This window comes from Gopherus evgoodei, chromosome 5 (genome assembly GCF_007399415.2).
Source record: "Gopherus evgoodei ecotype Sinaloan lineage chromosome 5, rGopEvg1_v1.p, whole genome shotgun sequence".
Lineage (NCBI taxonomy): Eukaryota > Metazoa > Chordata > Testudines > Testudinidae > Gopherus > Gopherus evgoodei.
In genome coordinates this window covers 45,483,477-45,506,237 of record NC_044326.1, presented here as the reverse complement: position 1 = coordinate 45,506,237, position 22,761 = coordinate 45,483,477, and the positions used below count along the sequence as shown (strand labels likewise).

The 22,761-nt window shown below is 44.6% G+C and overlaps 1 protein-coding gene across 6 annotated transcripts in view; it reads right to left on the bottom strand.

Annotated features, from left to right (window-relative positions):
• The window catches only part of N4BP2 (NEDD4 binding protein 2), a 63,939-nt gene extending 43,535 nt beyond the window's left edge, over window positions 1–20,404 (bottom strand). For all 6 annotated transcript variants that reach the window (XM_030565528.1, XM_030565529.1, XM_030565530.1 and 3 more), the window contains exons 1-4: window positions 20,299–20,404; window positions 18,036–18,238; window positions 17,256–17,440; window positions 767–1,118 (exon numbers count right to left, since the gene is read on the bottom strand). In XM_030565528.1, the coding sequence (XP_030421388.1) occupies window positions 767–992 (226 nt within the window). In that variant the 5' untranslated portion in view covers window positions 993–1,118; window positions 17,256–17,440; window positions 18,036–18,238; window positions 20,299–20,404. The remainder of the gene's footprint in view (window positions 1–766; window positions 1,119–17,255; window positions 17,441–18,035; window positions 18,239–20,298) is intronic.
• Between the last annotated feature and the right edge of the window lie 2,357 nt (window positions 20,405–22,761).

Below are 22,761 nucleotides of genomic sequence, written 5' to 3'. Positions count from 1 at the left end.
AATGGGGTGTTTGCTACTCGTTGCTCGATGGCGTCTCCTTGTGGCTCATCTAGGGAATTAGCTTACCACCATCCATGCCCCATCCAGCAATTGCTCAGCCTATTGCCACAGTCACTCGTTCTGTGGCCCCTCTCTCACTGGTCAGGAGCTGCAGTTCATCTCCTTCATTGCTTAGCCCTCCAGCCAAGTCACAATTATCCTCCCCTTCCAGGGTCTCACCAGTCTCTCTTCACACCGTCTCAGGCAGTCCTCATAGCCACTGCACCAACTGCACCACTCCCGCAGTGGCTTATAGGGGAATCCGGGCCCGCCCTCTGCACTGGGTTTCAATCAAAGGGCCCTTGAACCAGCAGTTCAGGTCTATTCTCTCAGCCCTTACTGCTCCTTCCCTGTACTGTTTCCCATGCTTCTAGTACAGGTTCTTACTCTGCTCCCCTGTAGCATGACTGTAGGCTTCCTCACTGCAATCTGTTGCCAGCTTCCTGGCTTTACAGAAGCCCCACCTGCTTCTGTCCAGGAGAGCTTCATCCCCAGATAAGCCTCATCGCTCCTCTTTGGGAGCAGCCAATGGTTAATTGACCTCTCTTGCCTGTATTAACCCCTCCAGGGCTAATGTGTGGTGAACACCCCCATCACACACATGTATTCATTAAAAGTTAAATTCTGACCTCTAAAAACAGTGAAGTCCATCAGAGCTGCACTGCCTATCTGAGAGCAGAATTTGCCTATGAAATCCAACTGTTAACATAACAAATGTTTTATTTACCTTTAAAATCACATTCAGACAGCACCATATAAACCACACTAGCATCCAGGTCAGAAAACATTTCTGACATGTTGTTTAAGAGCTCTTCCTGATTGACACTGTAAATTGCTCGTGACACTGCCACATCTGAAGGTGGTACCAGTCCTTCACCAGAAGCAGCCATTCTCTCCGAATCCACGACTTTCCTGGAGGGACTCACACCCAGATTTTTCCTTTTCTTTGGCATTCTGTTATTCAGAACAAGTTTCCTTTCTGTTTTATTTTGCCCATATGATGTTGATTTTGTCAAGTTCAGACCAAACAAGGCAAGATACCTTTCATCTCTCTGATGGCCACATTACCAATAGCAGACCTAGAAAGAGAATGGAGAAATGTTTAAAAATAGGCAACTGAATTTCCACTGCATTAACTCTTAACTATTGAAAGGTCTGAAAAGTTTTTTATTTTATATTTTTGAGAGGGGGGTTGCTTTTCTTTTTTTTCCAGGGGATGGGAAGAAAGAGCTTCTATTTTTATTTTAAAAATTTTTTACACTAAATATTCAGATCCTGTCTAGACAGAAGAACTAGTGAAATGGTATTACAAGATCCAAGAAAGTGAAAGTTAAGTAAGTGAAAGGGGAAGGACTATTTAATCAGTTTTAAAACCTTTTTTGTTAACACATTTAATTTCCACGACCAATCATCATTTTGGGGAAATGTGCCCTTTGTTAAAGATGTAGCACCTTCACTTCCTCTATTAAGGTGTTAGAGATCACAATAAACATCTCCAAGATCTTCCAAAGGTCTTCCAGCAAAATCAGGAAAGATTAAACTTAACATTCCTGATATTTCTAAAGATAAAAACAAGCAGAAAGAAGTCTTATTAAAAGCCTTTCAGGTGCTTATACATCATGAAGTGAAAAAGTGCAGAAGCCCTTTTAAAAAAAATTCTTTGACTTTCAGGTGGCAAAATGAACTAGCACTTTGTGTCACACTAATTATTACACCAAGCCAATATGGAAAGCAATTAGTTATCTATATATAGCCAGTATATGTATACAGTGAGGCTGCTTTTTCTTTATAATGCAGAACTTCAAAGTTTTATTGTTGTGCGTTCAAACTGATAGCAGCAGAAAACACTATAAACTCAGTTTAACAACTTTACAAAGAACTATGTACAGGCAGTTACTAAATTTTCTATTTGATATGGTTTAGTTAACCTGATATTTAGATTAATTTTATATTACCCCACTTTATTCTAATCTGATTTGTTTACACTTTTGCTTATTTATTTAGTTTAGTTAATACAATTGGAAACCTGTCTGGTTTACATATTTTTCCCTAGATGTCAAGATTATGGACCTGAGAAACCCTGAGGTAGATGGAAGAGGCAACTCTGTGAAGGATCTAACAGTGGCTCACAGAAGTATCCCACAGTTAGTTCTCCTATAGCTAGTGCCCAAACCAGAACACAGTTGTCAAACCTTAGTCCCAGATTTGGACCTTAGCGTCAAAAATATGGGGGTTAGCATGAAAACCTCCAAGCTTAGTTACCAGCTTGGACCTGGTACTTGCTGCCACCACCCAAAAAATTAGAGTGTTTTGGGGCACTCTGGTCCCCCCGAAACCCTTCCCCGGGGACCCCAAGACCCAAACCCTTGAGTCTCACAACAAAGGGAAATAAATCTTTTCCCTTCCCCCCTCCAGGTGCTCCTGGAGAGATACACAGACACAAGCTCTGTGAATCTAAACAGAGGGAGTCCACGCTCTGTAATTCCAATCCTGGAAACAACAGGACTTTCCTCTTCACCCAGAGGGAATGCAAAATCAGACTAGTAAATTTAACCCACACAGATCTCCCTCTGACTTCTTCCTCCCACCAATTCCTTGGTGAGTACAGACTCAATTTCCCTGAAGTTTTCCAGTAAAGAAAAAACTCCAACAGGTCTCAAAAAGAAAGCTTTATATAAAAAAGAAAGAAAAATACATACAAATGGTCTCTCTGCATTAAGGTGACAAATACAGGGTCAATTGCTTAAAAGAATATTGAATAAACAGCCTTATTCAAAAAGAATACAATTCAAAGCACTCCAGCAACTATAGACATGTAAATACATGATCTCTGTACTCACAACTTGGAAACAGAAGATTAGAGAGCAGGAAATAGAAATCACTCCTCATAGCTGAGAGAGCATCAGGCAGAAGAAAAAGAACACAGACACAAAACTCCCTCCACCCAGAGTTGAAAAAATCCTGTTTTCTGATTGGTCCTCTGGTCAGGTGTTCAGATTACTTCTTTCCAGGTGAAAGAGATGTTAACCCGTAGCTATCTGTTTATGACAACAGTCAGTCACCTTTTGAAGGAAAGTTCACTTACATATTAAGCATTTCTTCCAATACGCATAGTATTTTTTTAATAAATGGAAGCTATCTTTTCAAATGATTTCACATCTCCCATGTTGGCTATAACATTGAATCAGAATGCAGTATCACCAATGAAAAATAAACATTTGAAAGTAAACTACAGTAACTCCTCGCTTAACGTTCTAGTTATGTTCCTGAAAAATGCAACTTTAAGCAAAACAATGTTAAGCGAATCCAATTTCCCCATAAGAATGTAAATGTAAATGGAGTGGGGAGGGATGGGGGGTTAGGTTCCAGTATACACATTATAAATTTTAAACAATTTAATCCTGTACACAGCAATGATGATTGTGAAGCTTGGTTGAGGCGGTGAAGTCGGAGGGTGGCAGAAGGTGGAATATTTCCCAGGGAATGCCTTACTGCTAAATGATGAACTAGTACTCAGCTGAGCCCTCAAAGGTTAACACATTGTTGTTAATGTAGCTTCACACTCTACAAGGCAGCACAATGGAGGGAAGGAAGACACCATGACGCCACTCTAAGTACATTGCCTTTTAAAGTAGATCAGCAAGTTGATACAGCAGCTGCTGCCAGCAAGCTCCCTCCGACAGTCAGTCGTGCCCCCCCTGCTCTGTGAAGAAGTGGAGGAGAGGGGACACCCTGACATTAGCAGCCCTCTTCTCCCCCCTTCCCCCACACAGCAAGCAGGAGGCTCCCAAGAGCAACTCCAAGGCAGAGGGCAGGAGCAGCACAAGGTAGTGGGGGGACGGACAGCTGAACTGCCAGGCAACTGATAGCCTGCTGGGCGGCTGCTGCACAGAGAACTTAGGGGAATGGGGAGCTGATGGGGGGCTGCCGGTCCACCCTGGTTCAGAGCCCCCATCAGCTAGCTCCAACGGACTACTCTTTCTGCAAGCAGTAGACAAAGCAGGCAGCTGCCAAACAACGTTATAAGGGAGCATTACACAACTTTAAGCAAGCATGTTCCCTGATTGATCAGCAATGAAACAACATTAACTGGGACCACTTTAAGTGAGGAGTTACAGATGCGCCCCAGGTTACGCAAACCTGACTTACGCAAATCTACACTTACAGAAAAAGTTCCGTAAGCTAGAAATAGAAAGGTTGGTTTGTTTGTTTTGGGTTTTTTGGGGGGACAGGAGGGGGCGAGGCGCAAAATTGTCGGGTATACATTTCCAACTCACGCAAAATTCGAGTTATGCAAGCGGTTCCAGAATGGAATGCTTGTGTAAGTCGGGGAGCATCTGTACTGTACTTCTACTAAGGAAAGAAACCTTTGAAATGAGCTAAGCTGATTATATCAAGATTATACATACAACCCACAACCCCCCCACCAACATTAGAGGCAATATTTTAAAACTAAATCCAGTATTACTCATTAATGATATTCAGAAGTCTATGCGGAGCATACAACTGCCTAGCATCAAATTCTTAGAGGTTCTTCACAAATACTTTAGAAGTGGTATCTCTAATGTCTAATCATTGTGAGTTTAGCTGTGCCTGATAAGCAAAACCCTGCCTTGGTGGTGGGATGCAGCCAGGGCTGTCCCTAGACATTGTGGTGCCCTACGCAGCCCCCCAGCGGGGGTGTTGGCCCCAGGCCTCCGCGGGAGGGGGGTTGGGGGGGAGAATGCTGCACCCAGGGTTTGTGGGGGGCAGGAGCAGGCTTGGGGGGCAAGTGGGAAACTGCCCCCCCCAGCACAAGCCAGCGGAGCGCAGCAGGTTGGAGCCGGGTTGCTCCATTTTCTGCCACTCGGTGATTGCATGGTGGGCCCAACTATATACTCACAGGGTGGCGGGAAGTGGAGTGACACAGCCCCAGCCCACTCTGCTCTGCTCCCCTGGCTCCCAGCCTTGGGACTTGGAAGGCAGGGGGGAACCGCTCCCCAGCACAAGCCGGCGGTGCGGTTGGGAGCTGGCAGAGTGGAGCGGGCTGGGGCCGGGACACTCCACTTCCTGCCTCCCCGTGAGTGCATGGGCACGCCCAACCCCTGCTGAATCCCCCGGGACGTAGCTCAGTGGAAGGGGTGGAGTAGAGGTGGGGCTAGGGCGGAGCAGGGGTGGGAAGAGGTGGGGCAAAGCAGGGGCTTTGGAGAACGGGGTGGGGGCGGAGGCAGCTTTCCTGGCTGACTCAGCTGGCCAGGAAATCAGGCTGGCCCCTGGAGCAGTACACAGCTGCGTAGGGCACCAGGAAATTTGGGGCAATTTGGTGCCCCAAATTTCCTGGTGCCCTATGCAGCTGCGTAGTTTGCGTATGAGTAAGAATGGCCCTGGGTGCAGCACTGCCTGTGAAGCTCCCGGAGGGATTGTGCCCATAACTCCCTGGCATCCAGGGACAGTGCATTCTGTACATTAATCCTTAGGATGGTGGAGTGTGCTTCCCTCTGGCCAGCTCTGCTGATCAGCTGTGGAGAAGTATTGCCATGGCAGAAGCTCCTCTCTGCCCCTTTTGGTATGATTTCAACCTCTGTGCAGAAAGCAGTCCCTGTACACAGGAGAGCACAATTTCATCTGGAGAGAAGGTGATCTCTCTTTTCCACTCTACCAAGTGCCCTGGCATGATCCAGTCACCAATAGTTCCTATATATAAGAAGTAGTGCTCTGAAAGCATTTTATTTATGTTGAATATAGTGGTAATTCAAAAAAGTGAAGTCAGCCTAGGCAAATAGTAATGAGTGTTTCAATCATCAAAACAAGAGGAAACTGAAAAAAATCAGACTTGCGCACAAAGGTTGGCATGTCACTGAAAATGGAGTATTTAAAGAAGGAACAACAAATGTAGGCCCTGCTACCACAAAGCCAGGAATAGAGTTAATGAAACAATGCATAAATTCAGCTTAAATGCAGTTCCATCTTAGAAAAGCGTGCACTCTTAGCATGGTGCATTGTGCTAAGAATACAGTTTCTAGTAGCACAAATTGAGAATATTATCTGCTGCATTTTTAAGCCACCCTCTGCTTATACTAACCCAATTTATTACTCTGAAACACACCTCTGCTTTTTTTGCAGTTCCTATTTTGCTATATCTAGGAGCTCTTTTATATTCTAAGAATAACCCAAAAAGCTGCAAGTTGCAAAGAGTGGTAGGGTTGGCATCTCTAGTCTGCTAAGAGTGCTGCGTGCTGCTTGAACAGCCAGGAATAGCTATCGGAGAATTTCCCTTCTGTAGGGGATCCTCTGCCAGTGGAAACAGTTCCACCACCTCCTGTGCCAGCAGCTCCTCCGCCACCAGTGTAAGAGAATGGAGGGGTGTTCTGGGGGGAGAGACATGATGGATCACAGCTCCCCTACGACTCATCTTCAATTGATGTAATGTCTATGACTTTACATCAGCCCTGCTGTTCTAACTTGCTCTGTGATTTCACTGCCGTCCACTCCAGAGCTGCACCTGGCTCCCGGCAGCTGCCTCTCTTTACTCTCATCCAGGCTAAGGATAACTGCTTAGATATTGTGATTTGAAAAGCCATCTTACTTTTCAGAAAATGCCCATTTCTTAATGAGCTGATTTTATGAATAGAAGAGTTATTAAGAAAGCAATTTCCAGAAAAGTGGACTCTGCACACCCACTCACGTGTGTACGTGAATCATCGTGTGGGGGAATATTTAATTCCAAGAAATGTGTGTTCATGAAGCAGTTATCAGGGAAGAGGTATGTGTGAAAACAGTGAAGTTGAGACTGTGCCAGAGGAGCACAGTTCTTTATCAATGCTGAAATGAAACAGCTGCTTACTCTAACTGGATATGTGTACAATAATTGCTAGAATTAAACCTTGAGCAGAGTATATTACAGCCTCTGGCTAACTAGTTAGAAATCAATTTCTGTATGTTCACCATAGTCCTAGCCTTCACTACATCTACATCAGCATGCTGTTACTGCCCCATCTTACTCTAGGTGAAAGAACTCCCATCCAGAGCTCAGTACAGGGCCTTAAATACAGATTGATTCATGTTATGTTACCTGGAACCTAAAATTGAGGCTGTCCCTCGGGTCTCTATACTGAAGTGCAATTGGAAATGTTATTTGTCCACTACATGATACTGGCAGACCAGGTTCCACCTCATGCCAAAGCCCTCATGCCTCAGCTGAATACTGATAATTACACAGCTGATCAGTTTGGCTCACCTCTATGTTAGTATTGTTAAAATAGGTATTAGAATGATAAGAATGTGGCTAGTGTTAGACTTTACTGAATGCTTGTGAGTTGTTGCATGCATTAATCTCACTTATAATATTTGTATTCCTTATTGTAATGTAGTATTTGAGTGCTTGCATTGTAAGCCTCAACAACTGTAAAAATCACCAGACAGGAGAGAGACATTAACTCATGTGAAATGCTGATCACCAACAGAAGGTGTTCCTGCCTTACAAGGACGGCTCATCAACACCTGATGGACTACAGTGGAACATTAAAGAGGACAAAAGATTTATTGTTTACTTGCCTTCCTCCATGAAGATGGGTCTTGTAAGTTAATTCCTCCCATCAGCTGAGTTTTCAGCAAGAAGCAGAAGAGGGGAAGAGAATAAATACACTAACTCCTCACTTAATGTTGTAGTTATGTTCCTGAAAAATGCGACTTTAAGTGAAACGATGTTAAGCGAATCCAATTTCCCCATAAGAACGAATGTAAAAGAGAGGGTTAGGATCCAAGGAAATTTTTTTCACCAGAGAAAAGACTATATTATATACATAGAAACATACACACACAGTATAAGTTTTAAACAAACAATTTAATACTGGTACACAGCAATGATGATTGTGAAGCTTGGTAGAGGTGGAAGAGTCAGAGTGAATATTTCCCAAGGAATACCTTACTGCTAAATGAACTAGCAATTGACTGAGCCCTCAAGGGTTAACTCTCACACTCTACAAGGCAGCAGGAATGGAGGGAGGGGAGACAGCATCCAGGGGCGGCTCTAGGGATTTTGCCGCCTCAAGCACGGCAGACAGGCTGCCTCCCGTGATTTGCCAGCGGACGGTCCGCCGAAGCTGCAGGACCAGCGGACCGTCCACAGGCACGCCTGCGGGAGGTCCACCAAAGCCGCGGGACCAGTGGCACCGGCAGAGTGTCCCCCGCGGCTTGGCATGCTGAGGCCTGGAGCTGCCCCTGACAGCATCCCAGACAAAGAGAGACACCCTGTGAGAGAGACAGAGAGATGCGCATTTCCCCTTTAAGTACATTGACCCTACTCTTAAGTACACTGCCTTGTTAATTAAATCAGCTTGCTGAGACTGCAGCTGCTGCCAGCAAGCTTCCTCCCTCCTGAGCCCTGTTATGTGTCCCCCCTGCTCTACGGAAGATGGAGTAAGTGGGGTGCAGAAGCATGGGGACACCCTCTTCCTTCCCTCCTCCTCCCCCCCTCCCCCCCGCACAGCAAGCAGGAGTTTCATAGAGCAGCTCTAAGACAGAGGGCAGGAGCAGCACGTGGTGGGGGGAGGGAAAGCTGAACTGCCAGCAATTGATAGCCTGCTGGGCAGCTGCTGCACAGGGAACTTAGGGGAGCAGTGAGCTGATGGGGGGCTGCCAGTCCACTCTGGTTCCAAACCCCCACCAGCTAGCTGCAATGGGCTGCTCTTCCTCCAAGCAGTGGACAAAGCAGGCAGCTACCAAACGAGGATAGAAGGGAGCATTGCACAACTTCAAATGAGCATGTTCCCTAATTGATCAGCAACATAACAATTGAACAATGTTAACCGGATGACTTTAAGTGAGGAGTTACTGTATCCCTAAGAAGGAACTGCATCTCTGTGCTGCTTGGAGTGATGGGGGAAGAGGGGTAAAGTTTTCTAAGCATAAGCAAGCGATACCTAGCTCAGTGGTTCTCAAACTTTTGTACTGGTGACCCCTTTCACATAGCTAGCCTCTCAGTGTGACCCCCCCCCCGATGAATTAAAAACACTTTTAAATATATTTAACACCATTATAAATGCTGGAGGCAAAGCAGGGTTTGGGGTAGAGGCTGACAGCTCACGACCTCCCATGTAATAACCTCATGACCCCCTGAGGGGTCCTGACCCCCAGTTTGAGAACCCCTGACCTAGCTGTTTAGCCTGGGTTAGCCCTAAAGGACATATAGAGCTTGCTTATTATAGAACTTTCTTTACCTTTTTAATCCTTAAGATTGCAACTCATTTGTGTATATACGTTTACCTGCTTTAACTTTTAAATTACTCGTTTCCTTTTTAGTAAATCTTTATATAGTTTATTACAGGATTGGCTACAAGCATTGTCTTTGGTGTGAGATCTAAAGTGCAACTGACTTGGGTAGGTAATTGGCCCTGAGAGTAACCTGAATATTACTGTGCTTTTTGGTGTAAGGGACCATCTATCACATAGGTAGACTTAACTGTGTGGGAAGACAGATCAAACCACCCCAGGGAACTGTCTGTGACTCCATGTTAAGGCTATTATAGTGCCTTAACATGGAGTCACAGCCAATTTGGGGTTTGTGCCCTGGTTCCTAAGTGTCTGCCCTAAGGTTGGTACTCACGTTCATGAGTCACTGCAAGACAGTGACACACACTAATTCATCAAAAAGAGATTTGAATTACTCAGAAAATGAGTATCTGGTGAATGTTTCTTTACAAAGGTTCAAGACATGCACCTGAAGTGAGTAACCCCTTTGTCTTATCAGTAGTATGCATTTGCCTCTTAATTTTAGCCTCATGATTTATGCAGAGTCTGAATGATTTTGTGCTTAATAACAAAAGTGTAGTATGCTGTAGACATGTGCAGGGCTAATATTTTCTGAGTACATGTTTGATACTTGGCAATATCCTTCACTCTGATATTTCTAGAAATTTCTGCAGGAGACATCTATCCCAAGAATGATACTGAAAAATTGGTAGTATTGTGTGAGTGGATAAAAGTATGTGTATCAAAATAACTGCCTTACTCAGGGTATTGCTGGGCACCCTGATGATAGAAGGTACCTGAATGTTCTCAAAGTTTGATGAGTGACATGTCTTTTGCATCTGAAGAAGTGGGTTTTTTACCCACGAAAGCTTATGCTCAAATAAACAGGGGTCGGTAACCTACGGCACACGTGCCAAAGGTGGCACGCGAACCAATTTTTGATGGCACACGGGGCGGGCTGAGCGGCTCAGACCGCCGCCACTCTGGGGTTCTGGGGTCCCGCCGCTGGTCCCACTCAGCACCTGCTGCTGTCCTGGGGGAAGGAACCCCAGACTGGCAGCGGGCTGTGACCCCAGCTGGCAGGAGCCGGCAGCCAAAACCCCAGAGCGGTGGCAAGCTCCACTCACCTCAGCTGCTGATCTGAGGTTCCAGCTGGTTAACAACTGATCACTCAGAAGCCTGTGTGCAGCTTAAAGTATCCAAATACGTGCCACCAGACACTGGAAAACTCAGCAAGGAAAAGCAAAGGCAAGGATCACACTAAACTAATAAGATCTGCATTTTAATTTAATTTTAAATAAAGCTTCTGAAACATTTTGAAAACCTTGTTTACTTTACATATAACAGTAGTTTGGTTATATACTATAGACTTATAGAGAGACCTTCTAAAAAACATTAAAATGTATTACCGACACGCAAAGTCTTAAATTAGAGTGCACACATGAAGACTCGACACACCACTGCTGAAAAGTTGCCGACCCCTGGTCTTTAAGGTGCCACCAGACTCCTCGTTGTTTTTGTGGATACAGACTAACATGACTAACCCTCTGATACATGTCTTTTTCTAATTTCTTGATGGACTGAATGTAAGTGTCTCCCATCCATCAAGAAACTGGAGGATGAGAAACAGGACACAGATTCAGTCCAGCTTTCTGACTTATCACATGTAAATGATCATCAGTCAAGGTCTCAGCAAATTGTATTACAAGTTAGGATGCAGCCAATACCTCTCCCTTCCACAGGCATACCACATACCCTGAAACTTACTAAATTGTTTTATGTTGGCTACGATGTGTTATATAAATTACTTCCTAAAGAAACTGGAATCTTTCAAATTCAGATCAAAATGCTTCTAGACTGCAATGAAATTGTTCAAAAGAAATCCACAAAATTATCCGAACAATGGATGAAAAGCCATTAAAGACATTTCTTTAATTTAATGCTGCCCTAAAAAAAGGGACAGTTGAATTTTCAGTTGTGGGAAATTGGCATGCGTGGGGGTGGGGGAATAATTATTTAATGAAAACAGATGTGGATATTTTAAAAGTTAAAGCTTTATAGCCATTAAAACAAATTGTCAACATCATGTGTTAAAATATACAAAGTAAATTGCCTTAAATCAAACTCTAATAAATTCTCAAGACGTTTCTTATTTTGCTGATCTGTAAATTTCAACTATCATCAGTAGAAATATTTTTTCAAAGGTTTATGAGTGTACGGTAATATCAGTATGTATCAATAAAAATCTAATCCTTCCAAGCCTAACTATGAATCACAATGATAACTGGCATATTTATATTCTGGCCAAACTGCTGATACAGGGATGGTCAAAACCTTCTGAGAATGAAGCTAAGCAAGACTACGGATCTGATGCCAATTAAGGCCACCTACCCAAATTATTGGTGGTTAGGGAATAGTCCGTTTCTCTCCCTTCTTTCCCTCATAAAATGAAATTAACATGACCTCTCAGGATTAAATTTACAACTCCTAACTCATTATATTTATGAATGTGAGTTTTTAGACAGAAAAGCTGTTTAGGAAATGTTGTATAAGTGCCATTCTCAAATAAATGTTGTGGTTCTATGTACCCCACCCCATTCCCCATCATCAGCTGGAATTTCCTTGATCGTAGATGTTGACATTGCACTCTACTGGCCTCCTACCTCAGTATCCAGCTGGGAAAATGGAGGAAGTACAGACCTCTTTGTCAGACATGGAAGCAACATATGGCCAGAGGTGAGCAGCCAGTGCAAGCAAGCAAGCCAATGAAGTAAAAGGTCAACAAGCTATTAGCCAAAAGCTAAGGATTGTTCATTTCCTTCACTTTTTTAGGACAGTGGCTTGCCTGATTTCTCCCCCTTTTAAGTTCTTGGATGAATCAGAATGAGATACTCCTCCTCTAAAGTCCCCGACATCACCCAAAGGGGTATGATTAGATAAACAAAACACAACAAAAAAACCCAACTCCCCATTCCAGCAATTCTGGGCTCCGAAATCTCACAGATCCAAAAATATATCTAGTCAACGGGTCTATACATATTTTGACGCACTTCAGGTCATGGGTCAGTTTACAGACATTATCTCAACAAAACCTACAAAAGCCAAAGGTCAACAATAATGTTTTTTAAATGCAAGGCTAATAAAAAATTGAAAATAAAACAATACAAAAATACCAATCATACATTCACTCATCCATGCAGGTAGAATAGTTCCTGTTCTATAGACAGATGCTTATAACTTCCTCTTTCATATTTTGGTACTCAATAGTTTGACTTGCACACACAAAATCTGGCTGAAACGTTAGATTAACTTGATCAGAACAAAAGTCTTTTCCTTCTAAAAATCACAACTGTGTTGTTCAATTTTTATACACAGGCCTATCTGGCTCAGAATCAGAAAGGGGTGGTGAGAGCTGCAGTGCAGTGGCTATTATAGCAACACCAGGGGGAGTATGGGGAGGTAGCTGTGTTAGTCTGTATCCACAAAAACAACAAGGAGTGAAAATTAATGGTATCTGTAAATTTCACTCCATGCATCTGCAGGGAGGAGACTTTGGAAAAGGGGAGATTGAGAAGCTGGCTGCAACTGACTGAATCACAATCTGCTTCCTGGCCTTCTCCAGGAACAGCATAACAACGTGCTGTCTCTTGTTTGGAGCTTTGTAAGGCTATGATTCAGCTCTCTAGTAATAATGACAATAATGTCAAAAGGAAATAAAAGAGGCAGAAGAAAATATTTGCCACTCGCACTATTTATGGCACGTTTTTTAATAGAGGTGTATACAAACACACATGGATACCGCCATTGAATATTTCAGGTTCTGCTTTGTTCCAAACCACTGCTGTCACAGATCTAAATTATCTGTATACAAATACATTTTTTTATATGTTAAGTGTGCTAATATAAAAAAGTTCTTTCCCTCTCATCTCAATTACTGCTATTTCTTTGTTGAAGTAGTATATAGAACTGAGGTTAAAACTGTTAAATCCATACTGATATGCCCTATATAAAAGAATAAAAATGAAAGAGGACTACTACTCTTCTTTTCTCTTCACACCCAATATTAAGTTACTTAACAGCTATTTTGGGAAAAAAAAAATATATATATACACACACACACACACACACACACACACACTGATTTTGAAAATTTTACTATGAAATATTTAGGAAGCATTGCTACCAAGACAGCTCCACCACCTTGCTCCTCAGAACATCAGATGCAGTCTAAAAAACTATTTATTTAACCAATTTCATTTTGCAAGTGATGTATTCTTTACAAATCTAGGTGGATGCATGCTTTGTAGGCCAAGCTTATTGCACACACCAGGGGCTCCTTGCAATCATCCATTTCACTCTACAAGCTCTCTGTGTGCCAGCCTCCCATCCATCTCTATTTCAGGGACTCTCTGCAACTCTCCTTAATTTCCTGACAGGGATTGTATGTGCACTCCATGCCCCAGCAGGGTCCCTCATTCTCCCCACTATACCAGCAGCTCTATTCCTTTCCCTTTCCCCTCGCGCCCCAAATCAGGGTCCCCCATTCTTCTCACCATGCCAAGGGTTCTGTTGGTCTCTCCTCCCTTCCAACCTCCAACGTACCTTTCCTTCCCCCAGACTGGGAGAGTGGTGAACGATTGGCAACCTCTCTACCTCACCTGGAGCAGACTTTGAGGAAGCAGGTGTGACATTCCCCCGGGTACAATCTGGACCATTGAACTGCTGTGTCCTCTCAGTTCTCCAACCTAGGGTGCTTTTTACAGTGCTCCACTGTGGGAACAACCACTCCTGGTCTACTCATACACAGGTACAGCATCACATGATGCAGGTTTCTCAATCCCATTGCCAGCTACTTTTCAACTGAAGTGCGGAGGGGAATGTGTGTGATAGGGAGCCTGTGTATTGGGGGGTAGGGGGAGAGTAGACAGACAGTGTGTGTTGGGGGAGAATGTGTGGGCATGCTCTCTTGTAAATTCAGACAGCCGCAGGAAGCAACCAGTCCTGAGATGGGGGAGGCGGAAACCCTGACCTCAGCTCCTGCCTCCCCCATGGCTTGTCAGTGTGGACACCTCTGCTGTTTCATCACCAAAAGCCGACTTTCAGTAAAAAAATATTTGCCAGTGCACACCAAGCCTAAAAGTAATGAGATTACAAAGGAAATAAAAGGTAAAACACAGCTAACATCTAAGGGTATGTCTTTACTAGCAACGTTAAAATGCTGCCGCTGTTGTGGCATCAGTGCTAGGAGACAGCTCTCCCAGCACTACAAAAAACCCACCTCCATGAGGGAAGTGGCCCCCAGTGCTGGGTGCACTGCCTACGCTGCCACTTGACAATGCTGAAACTTGCAGCACTCAGGGGAGGGCAGGGTTTCACACTCCTGAGCGAGAAAGTTGCAGCATTGTAAAGTGGCACTTTTGTAGACAAGGCCTAACTTAACAAGCTAAGTGAATTAAAAGCAAAGGTTTTTTTCACCACGTTTTTTTTCAGTCTTTTACTGGCTGAACACCTCTTCAGGATTCCCCCTCTCCTATACTTCAGGAGTTGCTGACACCATGAACAGAGAGAAAAGGAGGAGTGCCCTAAGGCATTGTCCTCTCTTATAATCTAATCTCTTGTGCTAGAAGCATCTCCAGCTGTTTCACAAAACCTGTTTCCAGCTGAGTCATGAGTGAAAGTCTGTTTGGAGGGAACCTTCAACTGTTTCTCTGTTCAAGATATAGGTTCTCTCTCACACACCCTGTCTCCTGCTAAAGAATGGTCATTTAACCAGCTGATCTCGCTGAAACCCGGGTCGGGTGTTGGTTAGCCTGTCTGTCTCTGAGGAATTGGTCTGTGGGCACTCCCCAAAATTACAACATACTTCAGTAACATTATGCAATAAAATCTTATAACATCACACACAGTGTTGCCACACATATTTTAACAGGACAATAACATTCAGCAGATTATGAGTTTTCAAATGATACCTCACAAGGCATACTTTGTACAAAACTTATTATAATCCTGTAAAAGAATAAACATAGGGGTACAGACTGCCACAGCAGGACATTAGGAAAGAGGAAGGAAAGAAGCAAAGAATGAAGCCCTCTCTTGCCTATCCCTCTGGCTACACCCTGATGGCTGAGTATTCTACCCACAGCTCCCAGAAGGGAGACCAATTATTTCTCGTTTGACATTCAGGTGTCAGCATATTAAACTCCACTGGGAGGATGGGCAGGAGTGTTGTTATGCTGCCAGATGTTAATTGGTGGCATTAACAGAGGACAATGGCTCAATGTGACTCCTTTTTCTCCTCTTTCAATGTTCCAATTGTCCCCAAAATCAGTGAAGTTCGGGCTACTGATAGTTAGAGCCTCCCCAGCTTGGTGAAAATGAGCGAATAAATGAGGGTGGGAGAGGGGGAGAGGAGATGGAGTGAAGGGGTCGGGAAGGAATTTTCCTCCAGGGCAAATTGGCAGTGGCCCTGGAGGTTTTTCGCCTTCCCCTGCAGCGTGGGGCACGGGTCACTTGCTGGTGGTTTCTCTGCAGCTTGAGGTCTTCAAACCAATTTTGAAGATTTCAATAACTCTATCCTGGGATAGGGGTTGTTATAAAATTGGATGGGTGGGGTTCTGTGGCCTGCCTTGTGCAGGAGGTCAGACTAGATGATCAGATTGGTCCCTTCTGACCTATGAGTCTATGAGTCTATGAGTGAGGTGGGCCTCGGAACCTGACAATCACGTAAACATCAATGAGGAAGTGAAAAGATAAAGGCTTGCAATTTTACATGTTATACCATATAAGGATAATATTAATTGTGCTTCTGCAATGTATGCCATATGATAGCCAAATAAGGTTGTGATTTATGTATAAGCAAGATATGATAATTTGCGGTTTTAAGCTTTATAAGCACTGGCGAAAATCAGTTCGGGAGAGCAGCTTAACCCTTGCTAGGGAATACGCTGTCTCTTCGTGTGTGCACACATGTATCAATGATATATCAATAAAAGGAGCCTCAGGCTGTCTGATCAATTGACAAGGTGGTGGTCTCCCCCCCCCCCCCCCGACATTATGCTGCCAGATGTTAATTGGTGGCATTAACAGAGGACAATGGCTCAATGTGACTCCTTTTTCTCCTCTTTCAATGTTCCAATTGTCCCCAAAATCAGTGAAGTTCTGGCTACTGATAGTTAGAGCCTCCCCAGCTTGGTGAAAATGAGCGAGTAAATGAGGGTGGGGGAGGGGGAGAGGAGATGGAGTGAGTGAGGTGGGCCTCGGATGCTCAGTTTTGTGCCATTAGAAAGTTGCAGTCTTTAATTCACAGAGGGCACTGCATCAAGGGAGGAATGTAAGTACAGATAATTTTTCAAAGCCATTAGTTGTCTTAGTACTTAGTCATGTCAGGTAAATTTTTGAGCTCTGCATGAGATTAATGACTAGAAGCGGTCTTAAATTTGGTTTTACGTTTTATACAAAAATGTGGACCAACAGTTGTCAATAAGCCCACCCAAAACAAGCAGGATTGATCAAAAAAAAAAAAACAAAGAAAAAAAAACCCCAAGAAATAATCAGCGGCAGACATTTGCATCTAAACATCATGATGCTGGGCAGGGCTTGAGCAAAGTCTGTAGAGCACAGAACAGTCCTAGGGGGGAAAAAAAAGAAAAAGCAGACCTAGAGACTAGTGGAAAAAAACACGTTTTTACTGTGGAGGCCTCCAGTTCATATATAGAAATGGCCTTAAACAGCATAGCTTTTAACATACAATCTCAGGTGGTATGACTGCTATGGTAATTTTAAATCACTCAGAGAAATTTGAAAGAGGATATTTAAGTAACTAGAAATATTAATTATTTTCAGTCTATTTCACATTCTATTTTTCGAACTGCATAACACTCAAAACATTTCACTGTTACTTTTTTTGTTTTGAAAGACTATAGATCTCTACAGACTGGAAAAAAAACCATTTATAGTTCAAGTAAAATAATAATTCTAAAGGAACTTACATTTTGAGCTTTGTTGACTACACTGTACTAGGTTCCCTAGTGGTGAGTCCCTTCACATCTTGTAGAAACCAGCACCAATGTTTACATTCACTGAAGAGTTTGTAGCTATCTGATATCCTGCTTTCTTCTTGTCAGGAAACCATATTGTTGAACATACGAATCAGGAATCAGTTGGTGCAGGTGCACTTTTTTTTATAAAGAGAAATAATCAAAATACAAAATAAACTACCGTATATATTTTTCCAACAATCTAATAACATTGAGCAAATTTAAAGACCAGATAATATAAAAGCAGCAAAGAATCCTGTGGCACCTTATAGACTAACAGACGTTTTGGAGCATGAGCTTTCGTGGGTGAATACCCGCTTCCTCAGATGCATGTGGTGGAAATATCCAGGGGCACCTCATTATCTCTAGCTTGCTTGCTAGCATATATATACCTGCCCCTGGATATTTCCACCACATGCATCTGAGGAAGCGGGTATTCACCCACGAAAGCTCATGCTCCAAAACGTCTGTTAGTCTATAATGTGCCACAGGACTCTTTGCTGCTTTTACAGATCCAGACTAACACGGCTACCCCTCTGATACAGATAATATAAGTTCTTTTACAGTCAGGTATTCTAACATTTACTGACAATTACCCTGGCACCTGTGCAATAAGCTCAGTCTGATTTAACTCACTTTTCTAAAGGACAAAGATAACTTTGGATTCAGCTAAGGATCTCTAGTTACTAATTTAGAAAAATCTGAATTGCATTAGACATAGGCATAACTCACCAATGACCCTTTTGAAATTAACATGTCAGTGAGATGAAATATATGGAGAAGGAACCAACTGACTTCTTTGCTGATGTTATTCTGTTTAGCTGGAGGCTAACTTCCAGCAGGATTTGTATTTAGCTTTTTGTTTTATATTTAGTAGGGTTGCCACCCGTGACTTCAAGTTGGGTACAAGTCAACCACAAGTTGTAATGAGCATGCTGAAAAATATATCACAGAGGAGGAACTGTAAATGTCTAAAAACTTAGCACTAAAGTTGTTTACATTAGTTAGAACAAGTTTAAAGTAAGGGTAGGAAGGGGTTAAGGGAAAAATATGAAGATTATTGAAAACAAGAGTGCAATATTCCCATCCAGTACTTTAAATCACATCTCTACCAAAATCAGCCATGTTGCAGCACATGATTACACTCTGATTATTCCTGTAATGAAAGTCTAAAGCATATATTAAAATCATATTTAAAATGGACAAAACATAAAAATCACATTGTAAATAAACATGAGATTATTAAAAACAAAACAAAAATATCTATAAATACAATTTGCTTTAAAATAAATTAGTATCATTTTGTGCATTGTTAGTTTCGCTTTAAGGTTATCAAGCATTCACTTTTTGAATTGAGAACACGATAAACAGCTATTCCTTATACTTTGCAAGGTTTTAAAAACAAATTAGTGAAACATTCCACAAGTTATACATGTTCAGAATCTTTTCCACAAAAAAAACAAACAAAAAAAAATCTATATTTTGGGGTGAATTTGAGTAAATCTGAATCTTGCTATAGCCAAACTAAATGTTTGGAGACAAGCTGTAATAGACTATCCTGACATGGCTGCTGTTATGGTGTGAGGTAATTTAGGGTATGGAAGTTTGGAGGAAAGATAGCATCTACACATATTTCTAGATTCGCAAGAAGAGAGTGAATCTTGTCAGGAATTTTGGTATTGCAAGTGGCTTTCATACTTGTGCGCCTTTCCAATCACTTTGATGTGTGGTCATGAGGTACATTACAAGTACTGCCAGCACCATTGTAATACCTAGATTTGCTTGAAGGCTCACAAATGGAATCCTATCACTTGCCAGTGTTGTTTGATTTCTGGTTTGCGTAACCCCAAAGGAACTAAATGTAGAAAGGTAAACAAGAAGGCCATTTTTGCCATGAAAGGTACAGAGTAGGCCTTCTTGCACTGGTTTCATTACATTAGAAATGGAATGCATATGTCCATACTGTCCCTAAATCAATTTAAACTCCCAGGGATACAGTTACAGTTTTGAGCTAGAGTAACTTTTACTGATTTAAAAGAGCCTTTGATGGGCAATCATTTGCGTGTGGCAAAAAGGCAGTTACTAACTAGTTAAGAAGGTCCTATTCCTAGTGCAACTTTGTGTACAGCCAAGAACTTGTATACTGCACAGGGTCCTTCTGCACCACTGCAGTGCTAGTTTCAACTAAAAGTGCAGGTGGTGCAGTTGCTCTGTTACAAGTTCTTTTATTCCAGAATAATCACTCTGCTTTGGAAATGCACTAGCTCATGAAAGCTTTTATGCCCAAATAAATGTGTTAGTCTCTAAGGTGCCAAAAGGACTCCTCCTTGTTTTTCACTAATAATTCCAGGACGTCCAGTCAATTTCCCAGTGTAGTCAAGCCCCTAGTCAATTAGTCTGCAAAGTCCTACCAGCGGAGCCCCACCAGGCTGCTCAGTGTTTCCCATACTGGTACTAAAAGATGGGAAACCTCCCACCGCACAGGAAGCGCTGCCTAGGCGATACTCCGCGCCGCAGGCAGCTCATCTCCAGCGCATTTGGGACTGGGATTCTTGCTCTGTTTTGTCATTAATTCTGACTGACTATGCTCGGTTGCTGCTGCACAGCCCCCAACGCAGCGGCAGCCCCGGGCAGGCTGGTGAGTCCAGCGGGCTGATGTGCAGGGGCCAGAGGAGAACCCCCGGGCAGCCCCGTGTGCGAAGGCAGGCGACACAGGACGGGACGAGGGCAGCTCCCGGTGCCCCTTTGGCCAGGGGATGAGGCGGGGCGGCCGGCAGAGGTGGGACGGGACGAGGGCCGCGACGCACCTGCCTGTGCGAGTAGGACAAGGCCTCGCTCTGCATAAGAGCCCGGATCGGCCGGCCCCGGAAACCGGGCAGCTCGCCCCTGTTGGGAGGCGGAACAACCACCCCCAGGCTCCTCCCCGGCAGCCGCGGCCCCTCACCCAACCCGCGCCGCGCTCCCTATAGCGACCCCGGGGCCGCCCTTAACTCACACAGCTCCGACGTGGCGCAGCCCTGAGCAGCCTCAGCTGCTCCCTGCCCGGGAAAAGGAGGCTGCTCGGCGGCGGTGGCAGGAGCGGGGGCGGGTCAGGCGCAGCGTGCGCCGCGCCGCGGGGACACAGTGCCGCTCTCCGGCCGGCCGGGGAAGAACAGCCCAGGAGGAGGCTCCGCGTTACCCCCCGGGGCCTGGCCCAGCAGCGCCGCCCGCCGCGAAGCCCCGCCCCAGCCTGGCACTGGCAGCAGAGCCCGTGCCCAGCTTGTCTGCCGAGAGGAAGCCAGAGAGTCGCCAACTTTCTGACTGAACAAAACGGAGCGCGTTTGCCCCGCCCCTTCTCGGAGACCCTGACTGGCTCACTCCATCTTCTCCCCTACCTCAGTCGCTTGCTTTCCCCCTCCCTTACTCCCTCGCTCATTTTCACGGGCTGGAGGGGCTCCTTTTTTCCACTGGGTGTTGGGTTGAAAACTGAACACCTGACCAGACAGAAAGTGTGAAAAATCAGGACAGGGAGTGGGGGGTAATAAGAGCCTATATAAGAGAAAGTCCCAAATATCGGGGTTGTCCATATAAAATCAGGACATCAGGTCATCCTACTACCGCAGGGTGAACCCAGGCACAGGCAGGCAGGATCCAGGCTGGAGCCTCTGAATGTGGAGAGGTGGGAGTACTGGCACGATGGATGAGCGAGCACCTTTCCAGCCTGGGTCTGACTCTGAGCCTCACTGTCATTCGCTTGGTTTCCCCCTGCCAGCCCCGCAGAGTCCAGATCCCAGTGCAGTGGAGCTTTGCAGTTGTCTGGCCTTTTCCTGGTAGTGGTGAGATTGGAGAGAAGTGTCGTGACTCATAATCCCCTTCTGCAACATGAAACAGAATGAGGGGGAAGGAAACACTGTGATCGTAGGCCTGGGGGGGGTCGCACACTTGGGCTTCAGAATCATGAGTCTGTGGGTATGTCTACGCTACGGGATTATACCGATTTTACATAAACCATTTTTTAAAAACATTGTATAAAGTCGAGTGCATGCGGCCACACTAAGCACATTAGTTCGGCGGTGTGTGTCCATGTACTGAGGCTGGTGTCTATCTCCAGAGCGTTGCACTGTGGGTTGCTATCCTGTAGCTATCCCATAGTTCCCTCAGTCTCCCCAACCCTTGGAATTCTGTGTTGAGATCCCAGTGCCTGATGGGGCAAAAAACATTGTCACGGGTGGTTCTGGGTACAGCCTCACCCCTCCCTCTGTGAAAGCAGCAGACAACCATTTCGCACCTTTTTTCCTGGGTGAACGGTGCAAACGCCATAGCATAGCAAGCATGGACCCTGCTGAGCTCAAGACAGCAACCATGGACATTGTAAACACCTTGTGCATTGTCGTGCAGTCTGTGCTGAACCAGGACCTGCAAAACCAGGCAAGGAGGAGGCGGCTACGGCAGCGCGGCGATGCGAGTGATGAGGACAGGGACACAATTCTCTCAAACTGCGGTCCCCTGCTCTTTGGAGATCCTGCTGATAATGGGGCAGGTTCTAGCCATTGAACTCCAATATTGGGCCCGGGAAACAAGCACAGACTGGTGGGACCGCATAGTTTTGCAGGATTGGGACGATTCCCAGTGGCTGCGAAACTTTCGCATGCGTAAGGGCACTTTCATGGAACTTTGTGATCTGCTTTCCCCTGCCCTGAAATGCCAGCATACCAAGATGAGAGCAGCCCTCACAGTTGAGAAGCGAGTGGCAATAGCCCCCTGGAAGCTTGCAACGCCAGAGAGCTAACGGTCAGTTGGGAATCAATTTGGAGTGGGAAAATCTACTGTGGGGGCTGCTGTGATGCAAGTAGCGAAAGCAGTCATTAAGCTGCTGCTACAAAAGGTTGTGACTCTGGGAAATGTGCAGGTCATAGTGGATGGCTTTGCTGCAATGGGATTCCCTAACTGTGGTGGGGTGATTAATGGAACCCATATCCCTGTCTTGGCACCGGAGCACCAGGGCACCCAGTACGTAAACTGCAAGGGGTACTTTTCAATGGTGCTGCAAGCACTGGTGGATCACAAGGGACGTTTCACCAACATCCATGTGGGATGGCCAGGAAGAATTCATAACACTCGCGTCTTCAGGAACACTACTCTGTTTAAACGGCTGCAGCAAGGGAATTATTTCCCAGACCAAAAAATAACAGTTGGGAATGTTGAAATGCCTGTAGTTATCCTGGGGGACCCAGCCTACCCCTTGATGCCATGGCTCATGAAGCCATACACAGGCAGCATGGACAGTAGTCAGGAGTTGTTCAACTACGGCTGGGCAAGTGCAGAATGGTGGTAGAATGTGCATTTGGCCTTTTAAAGGCACGCTGGTGCACATTACCGACTCGATCAGACCTCAGCCAAACCAATGTCCCCATTGTTATTGCTGCTTTCTGTGTGCTCCACAATCTCTGTGATAGTAAAGGGGAGACTTTTATGGCGG